The sequence below is a fragment of the Mustela putorius genome, unplaced genomic scaffold (genome assembly GCF_011764305.1).
Source record: "Mustela putorius furo isolate JIRA1106 unplaced genomic scaffold, ASM1176430v1.1 tig00000832_pilon_pilon_pilon, whole genome shotgun sequence".
NCBI classification, from domain to species: domain Eukaryota; kingdom Metazoa; phylum Chordata; class Mammalia; order Carnivora; family Mustelidae; genus Mustela; species Mustela putorius.
The window spans coordinates 1,592,420-1,613,134 of NW_025421491.1; the positions used below are offsets into that span (position 1 = coordinate 1,592,420).

A 20,715-nucleotide genomic window follows, 5' to 3' on the forward strand; every position below is an offset into this window, starting at 1 on the left:
AGAGAGGGCACAAGCAGAGGAAGCTGCAGAAGGAAAGGGAGAAGCTGGTTTCCCGCTGAGCAGGGAGCCCCAAACCAGGACCCTGGCTGGGATCATGAACTGAGCCGAAGGCAGACGATTAACCAACTGAGCCACCAAGTGCCCCAAGAACTTCATCTTCTAATGCAATGTTGATAGTCCTACAGATGACAACTCTTATGGAAGCAAAATGGGTTTAAAGAAATGGTAATAGTAGCTCAAATGAGAGAGAAACAGGTAGTAATATGAAGTAGATAATGGGTGAGCCTGAAAAGAATATTTGGGATCAGGGTGCCTGGGTGGCTTAGTGGATTAAGCCTCTGCCTCCGTCCGGTTCAGGTCATGATCTCAGGCTCCTGAGATTGAGCTCCGCATCGGGCTCTCTGCTCAGCCAGAAGTCGGCTTCCCTCTCTCTCTCTGCCTGCCTCTCTGCCTACTTGTGATTTCTGTAAAAAAAGAATATTTGGGATCAATTTTGTTTGTTCCTGCAGCAAATAATTAAGACTACGTTTCTCTCATTTTAAAAGACACAGGCAAAAATTGACAAGGCAAGAAACAAGTGTTGGAGAGGCTGTGGAGAAAGGGGAACCCTCTTACACTGTCGGTGGGAATGCAAAGTGGTATAGCCACTTTGGAAAACAGTGCGGAGGTTCCTCAAAAAATTAAAAATAGAGCTACGCTATAACCCAGCAACTGCACTATCGGTATTTGCCCCAAAGATACAGATGTAGTGAAAAGAAGGGCCATCTGTACCCCAATGTTCATAGCAGCAATGGCCACAATAGTCAAACTATGAAAGGAGGCGAGATGCCCTTCAGCAGCTGAATGGATAAAGATGTGATCCATATATGCAATGGAATATTACTCAGCCATCAGAAAGGATGGATACCCACCATTTGCATCGATGTGTATGGAACTGGAGGGGATTATGCTAAGTGAAATAAGTCAAACAGAGACAGACAATTAACATATAGTTTCACTTATTTGTAAAACATAAGGAATAGCATGGAGGACATTAGGAGAAGGAAGGGGAAAATGAAGTGGGGAAAATCAGAGGGGGAGACAAACCATGGAAGACTATGGACTCAGGGAAACCAAGTGATGGTTTCAGAGGGGGAGCAGGTGGGGGGGATGGGTGAGCCCAGTGATGGGCATTAAAGAGCGCAGGGATTGCATGGAGCACTGGGTGTTATATGCAAACAACGAATCATGGAACATGACATCAGAAACGAATGATGTACTGTATGGTGATGAACATAATAAAAAAACTATTAAAAAGTAAATAAAAAAATAAAAGACACAGGCGTACCCTTCCTTCGTCCTGCAGCTTTCTCTTGATGCCGTTACAACCTGCCTTCACAGCCAAGTGTCCGTGAAATATCTCCTTTTGCCTTCCCCTCTTGGATGCACGTCAGTCTGGCTTCTCTCGGCACCCACTCCTGCCAGCGTTCCCTCCTGGGATCCTAGATGCTGTCAGGTACTTTCCAGTCCGTGTCTTGCCACCTGCCATCTTTAGCACGAGGCAGGGCTGACCTGGTCTCCTGGTCTCTTCTTTCTCAGCTTCTTCTCCCAGCTTCTTCCCCCTTCCAGACCTCTGTTCCCCGCCTGCTTTCCCTATTTTAGATCTTCCCACCCCTGGCTGTGCGCTAATGACTCCCAGGTCTCCGCTTGCTCTCAGCCAGCTCTCCAGGCTCCACAGGTGTTTACCCAACTGCCTCCTAGACATCTTCACTGATGTGCCCCTGGGGCACCTCGAACTCCACCAGCCCCAGAAGGAAATCATGTGGCTCTGGGCATGTTAATAGAATCGGGCCTCACTTCCTCAACTATGAAACAAGGCATTACTGATAGCCACCTCAAACAGAAGCCTGTTACAGAGATTAAATAACACGGAATTGTGTATTGCATAGACTCCAGCACATGGTAAAGAATCTACAAGTGTTTACCATCATTCTACCTTCACTCAAACCCATTCCTTCCTCCCCATAGTCCCCAAATTGACTTACAAATCCACCACACACAGCTCTCATCCAACCAGAACCTTGAGCAGGCTCCTTGACAACTCCCTGTTCCTCAATCTGTCATTCTGTCCCAGGCAGTTCATTCTACTTCCTAAAAATCTGACCTTGTCTTTCCTGCTCCACTCTGTTGCCTTAAGTCCCCGGTATCCCCTGGGGCTTAGAGCCATGCTTTCCCTGACCCCACTCTTGCTGCTACACCTTCGTTCTGAAAGAGCACAGGGCATGACACCACCCTCCCCTTAAAACCTGTCTGTCTCCCCACTGCCTCAGGGACAAAATCCAAACTCCTTGTAAGCCTACAGAGGATCTTCAGTACCTAGTCTCAGTCACTCCCTCTGAGTCCACCCCAGCCCCTAAGTTCCGCGGGTCCTCCTCAGGGGAAGGGGATGGCAAAGTACTCATCAGGCTCAATCACTCCACAGCTTCTTCTCCAACAGCTGCTGCTGCTTCCAGATTTACCCTGGGGGCCACTTCCTCTGAGAAGCCTTCCTGGACGTCTAGTCGGTTGGGTATCTTTCTTCTTTGTTCCCCTGGGTCTCCGTCCTTAACATTTATCATGCGTTAGGTCTTATCTGCTCATTTATCTTTCCTCCCCACTAAACTGAGTGGTCTGCCGGCAGAAAGATTGCCTTTTACTTCCATATCCCCAGAACCTAGCAGAGTCGCCAGCCAGCACACAGTTGGTACTGGAGGCACGTGAACCGGGGCAAAGGGCTTCCACCAAAAAGGAAACGTTTGGGGTAATCTGCAGCAAGGGTTAGCGAATCCCGCGACAGAGGGCTTCACCGGGGTTCCTTCGAGTACCCACTGCCTGCACGTCCTTCTCAGGGCTTCACTCTCGAAGTTAGAGCAGGCAGGGCTGCACAGGCAGAGGCTGCACGGGAGCCAGCAAATGCACGCTCAGCGGGCTGAGGTTAAACCCTGCGCCCTTTGTTCCAGGCAGCGGAGAGCAAGTGGGTCCGTGCCCGCCCTCCCGCCCGGGCCGGGTGCAGGGCCTGCTTGGGCAGAATCGCACAAAAACGCACCGGGGAACGCCGCGTCGGGCAGGGGCGCGCGTGTGCGCGGGCCCTTTCCGTGCCAGCCTCCCGACTCCGCGGCCCCGCGCTCCCCAGAGCCCTCGCCGGGGCTCAGCCTCACTGCCCCGCTGTCTCCCGGGCCAGCCGCCACCGCCGGCGGGAAAGCGCCGGGCGTCCCGGCGTCACGCGCCAGCAGTCGGGCGCGCGGCGCGCGGGACGGGGGCGGGACGGGGGCGGGGCCAGCACGCCTGAGGCGGGGCGGGGCGGGGCGGGAGCCGGGCACAGGAAGCGCTGGGAGGCCCGAGCCGTCCCAGGGTGCCCCGCGCGGCGTGGACTCGGGCCGCTGCCGCCATCCCGCTGGCGAGAGGGAGAGAGAGGCCCGCCCGCTCGCCGGTCGGGCCAGTGTGGGCTAGTGCGTGAGGGCGCGGGGGGCCGTGTCAGCGAGACGCAGAGCGCAGCCGCCACCGCCAAACGGACATGTTGGAGCCCAGCGCCGCCGCCGCCTCCTTTTCCTCATCCTCCGAACGGGACTGAGAGGGGGCCCGCCACCCTCCGCCTCTGCCGCCCGCCCCGCCGCCTCGGCCGCAGCCTCTTCCTGCCCGGCCTCTAGCTCCGCCGCTCGTCGCTTCCCACCGCCCCTCAGGCCCGGCCGGTTCCCCGGCCCCGCTCCGCCGCGGCGCGAGGTCTATGTGACCGGCGGGCCCGGAGCAGCCGCCGCCGCAGCGCGAACATGGACGCCGTCAACGCCTTCAACCAGGAGGTGAGGAGTGCTCCGGGCTGGGGGGTGCCGGGCCTGCCGCGGGAGCCGGGGCTCCGTTTCTCCCGCCGCCGGAGATTTAAAGCTTTGGTCGGGGTGGGGACGCTTCCTGCCCGGGTTCCGGGGCGGCGGGGCCTGCGCGGAGCGGCCTGTGGTCCGGGAGAGGTCGCGGCGGCCACGGGAACCGACCCTATACCCCTCCCCCATCGCCCACCCCCGGGCGGCGACCTCGGGCTGCTCCCCTCGCCCCTTCCGGCCTCCCCCAGCCCGCTTCGGCGCTGGTACCTCTAACTTCGCCCTCTTTCAGGTCCAGGCTCTCTCGCTGTCTGCTCCCAGCCCCGTTACTGGCTTCGCAGTGCCGGGAGCCAGCAAGGGGCTAAGAAAGAAGCGCGGGCGGGCGTGTGGGGTTGGGGGCGGGGGAGCGGGAGCATCTGCCGGTCGCTGGGCTGGCGGAGCGGCGGCCTCGGCTCTCCTGTTGCTCAGGCCGAGTCTCGGCGGCGGCTGGACTCTGATCCCGGGTCGGGGAGGAGGAGTTGGAGAGGGTGTTCATCCTCTTCTCCCGGGATGCACACACTTAGGAAATGGGGTTCCCAAATGAAGAGGGGTGGCTCTTTATCACTTCCAGTCATGAACGCAATCCTCTTAATGGACTCCGTGGCCCCAGCGTGACACCTAAAAAGTTGAATGGGAGAGGAGTACTTGGTCCGCCTCGGTCCGGTAGAAAGTCGGCTTTGGCCTCCAGTCCCCCACCCTCGCATTTCTTCCGCGGTAGTTAATTCGCGGCTCCCTTCTAGAGGAACATTTACATGTGAAAACCTCCCAAAACCAGGAACAAAGCTGCCTGCCGCCCTAAAGCGCTGTAGTTTTATCTCGAGTCATTCCAGGTGCTCTTTTTGGGGCATAGAGTCCACACGTCTTCTTCAGAATGACTTGGGTGGAGGGGACTTGACCATTTAAAATGCAGGTACGGAATGGAAACTGTTGTCATGTGTTGAATTGGATTATTTTCCTTTTCCAAACACTCGAGATAAACCCAACATTGAAAAAGTCAGATGTAGTTCTGTAGCTCTAGACGTCTTGATACGGCGTTAAAAACTTGTATCTCACAATAAGATTTTGTAATTTCACTTGTAACAGAATTGACGTGCGATAATTTTCCTTTAGATTTGCAGTGCCGTAATAGCGGTAATATGGGATCCTCCAGTAACACTGCATGTAGGATCTTTTATTGCCTTACACGTTATCCTAGAAATGATTTGTCTTCAACCGATGAGTGCATAAAATGTCTTAATTGGAATAGCGACTGGCGTTGGACAGTGGGATGATTTTCAGAATAACGAGATAATATTTGCTAATGTTTGATGGCTAGAGAATTTGTGATAATGCTCCAAAGATTTCAGGTTTGGAAGTTGACTTGGTTTCCTGAAGGCAAAATTCACTGGAATGTTGGCTCTATGAGGGCAGGGAGCTTTGTTCTTTCCTCCTCCCTTCAACATAGGAGGCAAATAATGGTTGAATGCATGAGAATTTTACAAATGGTACGGCAGTTTTTTAAAGATTATACATACATTTCTTTTCCAAGATGAACGAAGAAGGGGATTTTTAATCGGAAGTATTTGATTCTGAGTTAAACAAAGTGGAAGTTGACATTAAGCAAAATATCTTATGCTCTGGAAAAGTGTGAGCAGAAGTTTTTACTCTGAAAAACCAAAATAAGGTGTAGCAGTGACTTCTCAAAAAAGGAAAATGGTGTTTTAACCTTTTTAAAATGTACAAGATGAGAATTTTCCTGTCATTTTTCACCTTTCTGCTCAAATTTTTATTTCCATTCCTACTCTTTATGAACTCCAAATTACGTTATGTTAGGTGAGTGTTGCCAGTTTTAACTTTCTTCTGAAGAAACTTTCTGGAGAAATTAAAATTCATCCTCTTGTGCTGTTTGATTTGCAGTACTTCTCAGTTATTTCTCCCCACTCATGAAATGTTATTGGTTAGTTTTCCTGTAACCTCAAATCTCCCAAGTCTTAACTTAGTTTTATAAACTTTTAAGTACGTGCTCCGCTACAAAGCTGTGTCCTGAATACTGTGGAGCTACCAAGGATCTCTGTCTCTTAGGAGCCTGATGGAATAGAGGACACAAGACTTATGCAAATAATTTTAACATGTGATAGAATAGCTTCCTTTGGGGCCCTTAAAAAGGTTGACTATGGTGGGATCAGCAAAGACTTGGGAAGAAAAGGTGGAGTCAGTTTTAGGATTTCAGAAGGTGTAGAAAGTGATTGAAGGGCAGCAGTGCTGAGGAGTGAATAGTAGTTTGATTCCAAGTGCTACTGGAAAGTAAAGGTGGTTAAGTAATTTGGGGCCTGACAAGTTTCATGTCTGTCTTATGTGTTTAAGTTCCACTTTTAGGCTCTGGGTAAGCTGAAGATTTTAAGTAGTGAGGTGATATAATTAAGAAAACTGCTTGAATTGTATATATATTGTAGAAGGCAGAGATTTGAGGGAGATGGGCATTTTGAGGACGGAGGTAGAGTAAAATCTGAACTTGGCACATCTGTAGTGGCAGGGAGAGGAGGGGAAGGATATGGACCAGAGGAGTCCATGCACCTGCCATCTGAAAGGGTTATAAGCACCTTTTACCCCCACATTTTGGGTGCTGGGAAAGTGGTGATGCTACTTACACAAGTTAAGGAGTCATCAAAAGCATATTTAGTGGAAGAGGAAATATGTTTGGGTTTTGAACAGGTTGAGTTTGAGATTGAGTGGAAAAGTCATGTGGAAATTTTTGGCAAGCAGTTAGTTGGGCATGTAGGACTCAAACTCGGAAGCAACCAAGAAATTGAGGAAGACATCTGGGAGTCACTTTCAGATGTACCCTGGAGAAAATTGAGGGGGGGGGTGCCAGGGTGAGAAAAGGAATTAATATTTACTAAGCATCTCTGGTGTATCAGGCATTTTATAAATACATATCTGATAGTCTCACAACCTTGCATAGACATCCACTTATAGATGAGGTAACTGATTTTCAAAGAAGTTAAATAATAATTGGCCCAGGGGCATATTGTTAGCTAATGGTAGAGCTGGGATTTGAATGCACATCTCCTCATCTTAATTGTTGCCTAAAGATAATATTTTGTATAATACCGGGGGAGTGGTTAGAAGTTAAGACTTAGGGGAAAAGCGACCTGTACCCCTGGGGCAAATAATACATTATATATTGATAAAAAGAATTAACAAAAAATGTAAAAAGAAAAGACTTTTAAAAGCTACTAGAATTTGAGAGTAATGGGATCTGAAATAAGGTTGAATGGTGTTAAAGGAGGTAAGGAAATAAAGATCACAAATGAAGTCTTTTTTAGAAGTTTGGTTCTGAGGGATTTAAGGACAAAGTTGCTTCAAGAATGAAGGGAAAGAAGTACAGTTAACAGTGTAGTAGACACTTATGCTAGGCCATTTGTATGTTTATATAGCATATATGTGATCTTAGCTTAATAAGTAATGTTGAAGCCCTGATCTCAGATGGGAGTAGAAGTTTGAGCATGTTGGGGGAGGGAAAGTGTAGAGTAGTACAGTTTAAAAATAAGAGGGCTTGCTTAGAACACAGTTGTGGATAAAAGGAACGGTACAGATCAGCACAGGTAAAAGAGGTCCGTATTTCTGATACAGGAAGGAAGATAAAAAGAATGAAGTTATTAAAGACACCCATTAAACAGAGGACTTTTATGGTGAGGCAGTTTGTTAAGTGTTGTTAAAAAATGTTGTAAAAAAATGAGTGACCAATTATAGCTAATACTTAATTGTTTTCTCCTGTGTTTATATACTCCTCAGTGTGAAGAGTTTGGTATTTTATAAGCTTGTTTAATGAATAAAAGTTATAGATTGGATTTTTTAATACATTGATTTCATTTTTAGCCTTTAACCAATCTCTCTAATCCCAAGAAAGAGTGTATTTTGGGAGGGGAGCATCATCTGTGATTTTAAGACTTTTAATTAGGGGCAGCTGGGTGGCTCAGTCGGATAAGCACCAGACTCTTGATTTTGGCTCAGGGTCCTGAAATCAAGCACATTGGGCTCAAAGCTCATCATGGAGTCTGCTTGAAATTCTCCCTTTCCCTGTGCTCCTCCCCCCACTAGCGCAGGCACCTGTGCAGGCTCTCTCTAAAATAAAATCTTTTTTTTTAAAAAAGACTTAATTAAAATATAAAAAAGTGCAGAGATGATATAACAAGAATGGACAGTTGTTACTGTTATAAGTGTTTTTAATTTAAACTTAAAATACTTTCCTCCTGCAGATGCAATCAAAATGAATTTTAGTATCAATCTGTGGTACATAAGTAATATATAATCTGTATTTTGATATCTGTAAGTGGTATATTGTACATATTTGTGGGGTTTTTCCCCTCAGACATTGTTAATATTAAGATCTCATTCTAATGCTGGGTAGTGTGCTGTCATTTGAATAAACCATGTTTTATGTATCTGGCTCCCCAGTTGATGAACATTCAAGTTGCTTCTCAGTTGTTGCTGACAAACACTGCAGTAAACTTTCTCAAACATGTCTGTATTGTACAAGAGTTTCTCTGGGACAGCTGTTCTCAGGACTACAGAGAGCTTTTGTATCTGTGGCTGATATCGTACATATATATATCATATATCTTTGGGATATTTATCATTTTAGAAATTTAGTCTGAGAAATGCATTTATTGAAATAACAAACCCATTATATTTTAACATATATTTACCATTTTAAATGAAAAATAGTGTTTCCCCCAGAAAATGAGAAGTGACATTGTTTTACATTTTGCAAATCTCATTTAAACTTTGGTTTATAAACCTGGATTCTCATATGTACTTCTTTATTCAGTCTCTTCCAATTAGACACATCAGGTAGCCTCTGGAAAACTTTGCTGTACACTTGTGAGAAAATGAATGAAGGGGGCAAGAAATGTTTTAGTATTAAAATGAAAACGGTTTTTACCTCACAGACCACTGAAAGGAACTCAGACCCCCAGGGATCTGCAGACTATTGTTAGAGAACTACAGCGCTGAGTTCCTGAGGTTAGGGTTAATACTGTGTTGGAAATGCAAGAAGAAAATACGAGAACTTTGGCATTCATTTTTATCTTTAAACTCAGACTAATTAAGTTTTATGAATATTTTATGTATGAATTTACATTGATGCACTTAACCACTGGGTTGTCAGTCTTGAACCACCACGTTATCCTGAAGGAGGAGTTGTGTTCCACATCTCAGTGGGGAGTTGCCACCCCTTTGTTTTCCCACTGGAAATTTTTGTGTATGAACTGTTGTATGTTTTACCTACTGATTTCTACGTATGATTATCTTCCAGAATTTAAATCATATGAAGATACTTTAAGTATTTTTTTTTCTTTATCTGTTAATGTTCGTCTTCACTTGTTTTTGATCATTCCCTCCTTGGAGAGGTTTGTCTAAAGCAGTGGATAAAGAGTTGACACAAGATTCTTACTGTGTGGAGGAGACATAGAGGACCAGGCCACAGTTGAAGTAAAACTGGAGGTTTTTTTCCTTGACTCATTTGATCATGTTACGCTGCTACCACAGGAGTTTTAGATATTAAAAGTTCTTGTGGTATTCCTCTGCTTTTTCTTGACTCTCAGAGAATTGCTCATCTCCAACAACGGTAGAGGTCTGGCCTTACGGTGAGTGTAATAACGCTGGCTCTTCAGAGCTTTCTGTTGCAGCATTTATCACTGATGTTCTTTTTGAAAATGTCTCCTATCCTAGAAGTCTGGCCTTTCATTTAGTATTATGTTTCAGAAAAAATTACATGGATGCATGATAAGGAACTTCAGAGAAAAATTGGAATCCTAGAAAAGTTGGCTTATAAATCTTGTGAAACAATTCAGAACTTAAAACTACGTGGCAGAAAATTAACAGATGGTAGTTGGTATTGGGGTAGGGTTTTTTTTTTGCCAGATAAAAATTGTAGGTTCTCTGCCATGGAACCTAAGTGAATATAACTTACTTCAGCATTCCAGGTAACTTCTGCACACATTGAAATCTTGTTTTAAATATATTTTAGTAACATGGTAGGAAAAAAGTTGTTACAAACATGATGAACCTTAGTATTATTCATAACATTTGTTGAGATAATATGCCAGATTTTTTTTTTTTTTAAGCATACTTCAGAGCAACAGCATACATCTTTAATGATGAGCTAAAAACAAGCTACACTACATTATTGGCTATATAGAATAAGCGGTGTACCCATTATTGGTTCAAATTTTTGGTAACATTGGTTGATTAATACTCTGTTCCTATGGAACAAGAAAAAGTAGAGTTTGGTAGGACTAGGCCTTTAAATGATCTGTTGAAAGTTTAGACTTGAAGAGACATGTCTACATTTCTTTGTTAATACCACATGTGACTAACAGTGTACTACCATGATTTTTTTTGGAAAACTGTTAAGATTTCACAAACAGTATTATAATTTTATTATACCCTGGTCACCTTTGTCCTATTAAATATTTGCATGGTTTATTGATTACATTTCATTGCTGTATATCTAAAGCTCCTTACTGGTGCTTGTGAAGGCATAAGTATAGAAACTTTGATATTTCAGTGAAACACATTGTATTGACTTCTAATGAATTCTGCAAGAAATCCAATGTAACTCTAGAGTGAAGTTAAGAATTAAGAAGCTAAGGTTTAGATGGAGTCACAGGGTGGGGGGTGGGTGGGTATTGGTGACAGCAGGGCTTAATGAAAAGTAGAGAGCCATCCAAGTTCTTCTGAAAGTTATCATTTGTGTTTGGATAATTGGTGATTTTGGTATAAACCCATGTGGGTCAGTAGTCCTAGTTGGGAGAGACTGTAGAGCAGTGGCACGCCTTGCATAGGTGACATCCAGAGCACAGTTTTTCTTTTTAATAGATCCCTTTTCTACAACAAAATTTATTCCAGAAACAATCATGAGAATGGCCAAGAAAAACCTGAACTTTATGCCCATTGCAAATATATATTACAGTGGGAAAGGTTAATATTTTTAAATTGCATTGATACTTTTTTTTTTTGGGAAAAAATAGAAAAATTTGCCTACATACGGTCTGTCATAATGACTTACTAGGATATTCCAGTTTCTTTTCAATCATTACCTTCTACGTATTTATCGGTGACTGTCAAGGTGATCTTCAACATATTTGTGTTCATAGACCGTTATAGCCCGTTTGATCAGTCTTCACCTGTAATTGAAGAACACTTTTATTGGTTTTAATTATGAAAAGTTGTAAGTAAAGCAACAGACATACACTAGTTAAGGAGTCTTAAACATAAGTTATCTTTGGTTAGAAATTTAGGGGAAAAAACCACTTCACAATAAATTCTAGAAATCTCGAATGTCTTTCTTCCACATTGATTGTAGTGATTTTCAAATATCTCCTCAGCCCCCAAAAAATTAAAAATTCACTGAAATGTTTCCACCAAAAAATTGAGTATAGATTTCTTATAGTTAAACATTCTTTAAATTATCTGTAAATGTCTGCTTCCTTACATTTTGTTGAGTAGTAATGGCATTCTCCGTGATTTTTATTCATGGATCTTCAAGCTCTGTATTCCGCTATACCTTTGTTCAAGGCTGATACTGGCTGTTTGTAAATATTTATACCAGAAAAAAAGATCTCAGAAAGGAGAATTGCATTCAGCTATCGTATTTTGAATGTACTCTTTAACTACATACACACTCGTATATGGGAACCATAGGATTGGAGAAACAAACTGAGCCTGAGTGCAGGCTGTGTACACTAAATCTCTTTGTAGTGACTCTCCAAATGAACAGGTAGGGCGAATCTGCATTTTTGGGGCACTGACCACATAACTGGGGGATTTCCTAATGAATTCCCACTTAGAGTAGACGGCTTAGTAAAGGACATGTAGTAAAAATGTATAAATTTGATGCTTACATATTGTTGAAACTTAACAGTAACCACAGCAATAGATTGAAACCTAAACATCTCAATCAACATGTGTTCGGAGAAGGAATATTTTATACCTGATATTATTTAGAATTGCTAGTGCTCAGTGATGACAGAATGATTTCAGTCAGTTTTATTACTGTGCTTAGAGTCTTCAGAGACAATTTACCCACTGACTGCTTGACCTGTGTTAGTTTCTCCCATTGTCCCATTGTCGGTGCTGTTAGAGAGCAATAGTGGACCAACTCTGTAGTCTCTCAATCTCCCTCTGCAGTGTTTTTAAGATATCTTTATGCATGCATTTCTTCATGAGTATTCTACTTTCTTCCCTCCTTTTGACTTTGTCAGAGCTGAGTTTTAGCTGAAGTGGAATTATATGCTGCTTAAAGGAAGCCTATAATATGGAATTTACAGTAATAAGTCCTTTAAGCCTTTAGGAAGCATAAAATACTCTTCAGACTTCAATGGCCATATATCACCTTATTCACCTTAATTAAGAAATGCTGAATGATAAGTTACTTTGGAAAGGAGAGCCAGGTTTGGGGTTCATTGGAGATATGTTCAAATCTTTATAAAGGCTCTAATTATTGATTAATACCAAAAATGGGCAAATTCATAGAGACAGTAGATTATTGGTTGGTGGGAGGGAGGAATGGGTATAGAATTTTTTGGAGGGGATCAAAGTATGCCAAAACAAAATAATGCTGATGGCTGCCCAACTCTGAATATAGTAAAAAAGCAACAACAACACTGAATTGCATACTTTAAAGGGGTGAGTTTTATGGTATATGAATAGGAAAACATTAGTTTTTAGCACATGATTTCCATTATTTTGTTGCTTGATCTGATTTTCTTTCCATTGAAAACAGTCCCTAGTAGCTGCTGAGTGGCTCTGTAAATTATTTTGTTGATCTTGAGTTCTAAGTTTGTTTTATAGGATATCTTTAGTTTTTACATGCTATTTTAAGAAGTAATCCAGTGGGGACAGTCCAGGGGAAGGATAGGAAAGGAATCCTGCATTTGCTCCTTAACTACCAGCCAGATGCCAGCTAATGGGCTAAGAGTATTTTTTATAGGTGTGTCTTTCCATTCTTTTCATTTTGAAGTTAGGGAAATAGAAGAGGTGGTGTGAATTGACCAAGGTCACACCAGGTAATACGGCAGTTCTGAGACTTTTCTGAGTATTTTTAAGTACCCATCTGAGCCCAGTCCATAGCCCCACATGGTTGTGCTGGAGATTTTTAAGCAGTGGCTCTTTGTCTGCTGGAGTGTTTATGAGGGGAGAGGGCTCACTAACAACTTTTTTACATTATACTATAATGTATACTTCTGGAAGGATTTGTAGAAGTTTAAGAATAATGAAGTTTGGTAAGTTTTTGAGTCATGCATAGATACTCCATATTTAAAACTTAAATGCACTTCTAAGCATTTATATTTCTTTTACTAATTTATATTCACAATTAAAATTTTAAATTGAGGATTTTATAAATTTTAACATTTTCCTTTTTAGTCCCATACTTGTGCATAAATCCATTCATCACAACTTTGTGGAGAGAACTGGTTATAAATGAAATACATTAAATATGGGATAATTTTTCTTTTTTTCTTCTAATCAAATGATTTTATATCCAGGAACTAATTTTATTTCTTCAGTTGAAGTCTAGGAGAAAATTATTTAATTCACAAAAAAATAAATAAATAAATAAATAAAAATCCCCCCTCCCCCAAAGATTTGATTTATATGAGAGAGTGAGAAGAGAGAGCAGGGGCAGAGGGAGAGGGAGAACAGGCTCCCAGCTGAGCAAGAAATCCCTTGTGAGGCTCAATCCCAGAACCCTGGGATCATGATCCCAGCTGAGCATGGACACTTGAACTACTGAGCCACCCAGGCACCCCTCACAAAACTGTTTGAAGACAATTTGGGGGTGGGGGACGACACAAAGTTCACTAGTGTGAGGCACAGTAAAAGTAATTTTGCAATCTGGAATCTGCTAGTAGAACAATGACATAGAGAAAATATTTGCCATTTCTTAAAATCACCTTCTGGCCTATTTCTTGATCAAGTGAAAAGAAGTGGAGGATTGATTGGAGTTCAGTGAACCAAAATGTAGCTAAGGACTAAAAAAATGACCTGTTGTCCTGAGCTGGAGCTGAATGGGTTAAAAGCCCTGCTAAAGAGACACAGCCTTGGTTCTAAAGTGGGAAGTTTGAGTGAGGGGCTCTTGGTTGTTGGCTGGGTCAGTTGAGCATGAGACTCTGGATCCTGGGTGGGGTGTAGCACCAGGTTGGTGTAGAGATTACTTGAAAAAAAATTGGGGGGTAAAGGATAGATTCTTGGAAATTCTAGCAGAGTTACTCTTAAGTGAAGAATTAATTAAGGGCATACTTTACAGAGTAAGTTGTGAGAAATTAACTACTTAGACAATTAGTTCTGCCAGCAGCAAAGGGTGACAAATAGGGCTTGGTGATATAATTAAAAAGTGTGGAATAATGCAGAGGATGTTTAAACTGATAGCCATGCTCTGTTTTCTTTCTTTTTTCTTTAAGATTTATTCATTTATTTTAGAGAGGGAGAGGGAGATAGAGAGGGAGACAGAGTCCCAGGTGGACTCTGCACTGAGGGCAAAGCGGGTTCAAGACCCTGAGATCATGGCTGGAGCTGAAAGCGAATTGGACACTCAACCAACTGTGCTACCCAGATGCCCCTGCCATATTCTCTTTTCTTTCTTTTTTTTTTAAGATTTTTTTTATTTATTTGACAGATCACAAGTAGGCAGAGAGGCAGGCAGAGAGAGAGGGGGGAAGCAGGCTCCCCACTGAGCCACCCAGGCACACCCATACTCTCTTTCCTTAATGCGCACAGAAATAATAAGTAGTCAACTCAAAAATAGTTTCATAGTTAATATTCACAGTTTTTATTTGCACTTATAGGTGTGTATTTTGTAAAGCATTACTCCAAATTCTGGAACTAAAACTTGGAGAGTTTGTAGGAGGATATAGTAAGGTAAAGATATAGGAAAATTATGAAAATTTTTTTTGAACTTGAGAATATTCTGTGCAGCTGTGTTGCTTGTAAAAATATCTGGTTAGGATAAAAAAGAAAAAGAAAAAACCCCAAATCTTGCCATTTACGACGACGTAGGTGGATCTAGAGGGTATTATGCTAAGCAAAATAAGTCAATCAGAGAAAGACAATTATCATATGATCTCTGATACAAGGAACTTGAGAGGCGGGGTTGGGGGGGAATGAAACAAGATGGGATTGGGAGGGAGACAAACGTAAAAGACTCAGTCTCAGGAAACAAACTGAGAGTTGCTGTGGGTAGGGGGGAGGGATGGGGTGGCTGGGTGATGGACATTGGGGAGGGTATGTGCTGTGGTAAGTGCTGTGAATTGTGTAAGACTGATGATTCACAGACCCCTGACGCAAATAATACATTATACATTAATTTTTTAAAAAAGAAGGAAAGAAAATATCTGGTTTAGGGATCTTTAGAAATCTGAAAAGTGAATTTTGTGGAGAAATAAATGGAACGATTTTCTAGTGTTTAAGTCAAATGAAAGACTGCTTAGTAGGAGCAGGGAGACCATGGTTTCTTTTTCCTGACTTTTTGTTTCAGTGGCCTTGTAAATTTGCTCCATCTTAGGAATAGTTTGTGTTAATGCCAGACTGTCTTGTCTCTCTATACCTTCCTCTAAGCAGGTTGAAAATTGGCTACCATTGGGGTTTCAAAGGGCTTCTGACTCTGGAAAGTAAATAGAATTTGCTTGGCAGTAAAGTATGTCAGTAACTAAAGGGATACTTTCTTTAGTGTGCAGAGATCAACAAAATACAAAGATAGTGATTTCTCAAATTTGAGTTTTATATCCACAAGGGCATCAGGTATTATAAATATTTAAAGGGGCAAAATTTTAAATTTATTTTTAAAAATGTTTTAATAATTTTGAAAAATTTTGATAACTCAAGGTTGACAAGGTTCAATCCATGAATAAGCTATATCTGATAATGATGGTTCTGTATATTATTTTATTATACTTATAATCAGAAGTTGGGAAGTGCATTTTTGTCTGATTTTGAAAATCAATAGATTTTAATCTCTTCCCCTTCAAAATTAATGCAAGTTATATAAACTTAAATTAGGAAAAAAAGAAACTACCATCCCACTGAATACCATTAATATTTTAGGGTGTTTTAGTCTTTTTCCCCCTCCACTTGTGTTTGGAAATTTTTATACGGTTACCAGATCAAAATTTTTAGTAAGTTATTTTCTGATTTTAAAATGGTCCTTATGGAAGATTGGAGCATGTATTATTGTTTTAGATAAATTTCTAGAAGTGGTATTGTTGGCTTAAAAGATAAGAAATTTTTTTTTTCAGTTCTTGATACATAGCTTTAAATTTTAAATTTCTTCCTGAAATTAAAACTCCTCAATTAGGTCTCATCAGCAGAGGGCTCTGTTTGCTTGATGCCAAGCCACATTCATGCCAGTAGACAGCTGAAGAATTGTGTCTCATTGTTTTACTTTGTGCTTCTTTGATTATTGGTAAAGTTTAGCTTTTTTTCTATGTTTATTAATTGGCTGTTGCAGTATCCTTTGTTAATTGAGTTACTTTCCTCTACATATTTTTCAGTTTCACCGTCTCTTACTGTTTGCATATGTTCTACTTTCAGGTAAAACGGCATCATTGGTAGAATGGCATTGTACATGTGATTGGTTTGCAACTCTCTGTACCTGTCAACCCATCATGTCGAATTGCCCAGTACTAAGAAAGTATTAGATTAAAGATTTTATTTATTTATTTGACAGAGATCACAAGTCGGCAGAGAGGCAAGCAGAGAGAGACAGGGAAGCAGGGTCCCTGCTGAGCAGAGAGCCTGATGCAGGGCTCGATCCCAGGACCCTGAGATCATGACCTGAGCAGAAGGCAGAAACTTTAACCCACTGAGCCACCCAGGTGCCCCAAGAAAGTATTAGTTTGAACAGACTTTTGATACAGTGTACTTAAGGCATAAAGTGAAATGCCATGTAAAAGGAGCTGTTAACTATCCCTTTCCTAATTGTTCCAGCAGTATTTTATGGGGTGGTCTTCCAGCTGTAATTAGATGAACAAAGCATCTTTGCAGAAGAAAGTGATTATATTGAGTCAAATGAATGAAAGAGGAAGAAAGATTAGAATTAAATGCTTTGATACCTGCATCTATTAGGAGGGAGATTTGACTATCAGCTTGTCACTTTAAGTGTACATACTTCCTTTTAGAAGGATTCATATCTTTTCTTCAAAGTTTGTAAATAAGTATTAATAACGCCAGTTTAAGGCAGAATTTGTCATCGTGGAGAAGATAATAGCAAGGAAGGATACTGCATATATAATCAGTATGATTCATTATAAAATAAATTTGAGGAAAGCACATTTTTTAAAGTTCAGGGGGAAAAAGGTAGAGGTAAGCATTCCATTGGAAGATTCCTAAAGGAAACATTGAGGGATTAGGTACTAGTAGAATTATTTAGGCTAATATGGTCTTCTAATTCTTTTCACTGCTTTGATAACTCTATTTCAAAGAACAGGAAAAGGTATACTCCAGAAATCAAAGACTCAGTGCCAATAGCTTTTATCTTTGCTGATTCTGTTACTAGAAATTTCTAAAATACTCAGAGCCAGAACAGGTTCACTAACAATTCATAGCAGACCAAATTAAACTTTTTTGTGATGTGTGTTTTACCTAGTGAGGACTATAAACTAAGTATTTCAGAAAGATATGTGTCTTGATTTCATCATGAATACGTTAGAAAAATAAAGGCAGGATAAGAGTATTGTTAAGTCGATTTTAGCTGACAGGCAGTGTCCAACGACCGTATGGGTCATCCCTCAAGTAGGTCCTGTTCTTACTAATTTTAAAAAACCATTGAGTTGGAAGAAATAATATAAAGCACATTCATGAAAGTTCATGAAATTTATAAGCTGATTGGAGTCGCTGCTTCATCAAGTAGCAGAAAATTATTTCCAGATGATCTAAGTAGATTGAAAGGACTGTCAGAAAACAACAAAGTCAACGTGAAGATCTAGTTTTGATAGAGATTCCATTGAAAACAGTTTGAGGGTTTTGGTTTGTTATAGATGTGGGTTAACAAAAACACATAAACTATTTTTTTTTGTTGTTTTTTTAAATATGTTCTGGGGTCCCTGGGTGGCACAGTCAGTTAAGCACCTAACTCTTGGTTTTGGCTCAGGTCATGATCTCAGTTGAGGTCTAGCCCTGTGTCTGGGTTCCGAGCTCAGCAAAATCAACGAAAGTTTCTCTCTCCCTCTTCCTCTGCCCCGTCCTGCCCACACGTGGTCTTTCTCTCTCAAATTAATCTTTTTAGGAAAGAAAATTCCTCCCCCATCCACTTTAGAATTCTAGAACCTTATTATATTGCCTTACTTTGCAGATCTGATGGGGTTAAGGATCTTGGAATGGGTTAATTTTCCTGAATTATCTAGATGAGCACAATGTAATCCCAAGGGTCATTATACAAGAGAGGGAGTAGAGTCAAGAAAGTGATGTGACAGCAGAATCACAATCCTCAAGTCAGGGAGGAGAAGATGCTACCATCTTGGTTTTGAAGATGGAGGAAGAGACAGACCATGAGCCGAAGGAATGTTGGCACCCTTGGCTTGGAAAAGCCAGGGAATACATTCTGCCCTAGAATCTCCAGAAGGAATATAGTAGCCCTGCCAACGCCTTGCATTCAGACTAGGGAAATTCTGACCTCCAAAACCATAAGATGAATTTGTGTTGTTTTTAAGCTGCTAATTTTGTGGTAATGTGTTACTGCAGAAATAGCAAACTTAAAAAAAAAAGCAATCCACTGGATTCCATTAACACAGTAATACATATGGACGATGTCCATTTGGGGATATCATACTTAAAAGGAATTAGCCATATCAGTAGAAGTACAATCTCACTAATAGTTGAAGAAGATACTTCAGTGGGAAACATGTTTAGTCAGCTTTAAATATTTTATCCTGCAAGAGAGCTCACTAACCAGAATTGGAACAGGAGAGAGAAGGTATCAGAAAGGAGATTGGGGGTTAGTACACAGGAGGCCCCTGTAACTATTGGAGCTGATTAGTTAAGAGTTTTAAGCCATATGACACTTGGCTGCAGATACGTTATAAAAGTTATAAAAGTACTTTATAAAAGTAGTTACAAATTCAGTTTATGTACCGGGTTAGATATTAAAGTGCTATATGGCTTTAAGAGTCTTTGAGACTATGGTATTGCCATTGTAGAGAAGATTTCTCTTAAGTGCAGTGTTTGAATAGTAGATGTATTACAAAAAAGATACTACAGTAAGCCATAACAAAAAGTGTGTGTAGAGATTCTCAGGGCATTGTATAGCTTTATTTAGTGAGTCACTTATATGTTAGGTACTAGGCTGAGATTTGTGTCTATTATCTCATTTAATCCTAATAGCCTTAGGAGATGAAATGTATGCTGTTAATCCCCGTTTTCATATTCAGAAGATCCTTGAAGTTTAGAGAGGTTAACTAAACTTGTTAGAGTTTATAGTGTTAGTAAATAGCAGAGTATCATGTTACGACTTTGACTACCTCAAACTGAATTCAGCATGTGTCACAGGCCAAATAGTCTCATTCTTTACCTTCTCTTGAAACTATTCCTTATTGGTATAAGGGATTGCGATGAATGATTCTTCATAATTTTTAGACTGCTTTGTGTATCAGGCGTCTCTATATGTCCCGTAGCAAGACTGTGTTCACATTTATTACTTTCTGTAGTTATTTTGCTTGTGACAGAGGAAAAAGCCAAACACCTCTATTGCTGGCAAGTACTTTTTTCTACTAATGCCTTCCATGTGGGTCTTGCACCTTTTTCTGCCTACGCTTTCTCTATTTTGTATTAGAATTGCATGGGTTTCTTTGGCTGCCTTGACATACTTGCTTTCATTGACAGATGACACAAGTGGTGACTAGAGGCTGTAGTAGTAGGGAGAGTGCAGCTCTTAAGTGATACTGAGCACTCGCAGATGATACACTAGTCATTCATCTGCAAAAACTCACTCAGTTCTCATTGAAGCCTCTGCAGTAGGTAACTGCCATACCTTTTTACATACGAGGACACTGCATTCTATAGAATATCTAATTTCCCCAGAATTGTTTACATTGCTGGACCCAGAATCAAAACCAGGTTGTTCTGACTCTTTCCAGAGTACCCATGTATCTGATTTTTTTTTTCCACTAGTAGAGTTTGTTGGAATTATATTAAAGTTTATGGTTCTCATGCTTCTATATGAAGCCAGTGGGTTATTTTCTTGAGGTTTGTTGGCTGAGATTGGATGTTGGTCAGAAATAACAAGAGCCCAAACTATCTTTATCCCTCTTTCTACTCTCTATATGCTGTGTATTCTAAACTTGATTGAAAAATATGAAATTTTTTTTTAAGTTGACGGTGCTGCTTTTTTCCCCACAGATTGTTCATAAGAAATATGTTAATGGCTTAAGGACTCTCTTCATTATTGAAAGTTGACAGCACTTAGTTTGGGGCTTTATTTTCCCTCATTTCTAAGACAAAAGACTTTTTCTCTGAGTCATTGCCTTTGACTGTCACCCTTGTAGTAAGATTTATAATATTACATAGGTGTTTTTGCATACATACCCACACACAAAACTGAGAAATTTCACTAAGTAATACTTACCTTGCTGTATACAATTCTGTTTATCTTTTTATACTCTATTCCACTAAAAATTTCTGTCACCCATTAAACTCATTTTTATATTCTAATGTATCTTAGCCCACAGTTTGAAAAAACACTCATCTTGATTATTTCCAGGATTTTTTCTCCTTTCAACAAAATTATGTGTGGTGGTAGTAATAGGTGATGTCTGTTGGGTACTTTGTGCTAGGTGCTGCATTAGTGTTGTTTGTATTAAACTTGCCTTAATAATTC

The 20,715-nt window shown here is 41.1% G+C and overlaps 1 protein-coding gene across 3 annotated transcripts in view; it reads left to right on the top strand.

The window, feature by feature from the left end:
* Positions 1-3,352: 3,352 nt before the first annotated feature.
* Positions 3,353-20,715, top strand: part of SCAF4 (SR-related CTD associated factor 4) — a 67,212-nt gene continuing 49,849 nt past the window's right edge. For 2 of the 3 annotated variants that reach the window (XM_004757496.3, XM_004757497.3), the window contains exon 1: positions 3,354-3,815. In XM_004757496.3, the coding sequence (XP_004757553.1) occupies positions 3,786-3,815 (30 nt within the window). In that variant the 5' untranslated portion in view covers positions 3,354-3,785. Of the gene's footprint in view, positions 3,816-20,715 lie in introns of all 3 variants that reach the window. The other variant, XM_045085157.1, reaches the window with a different exon arrangement.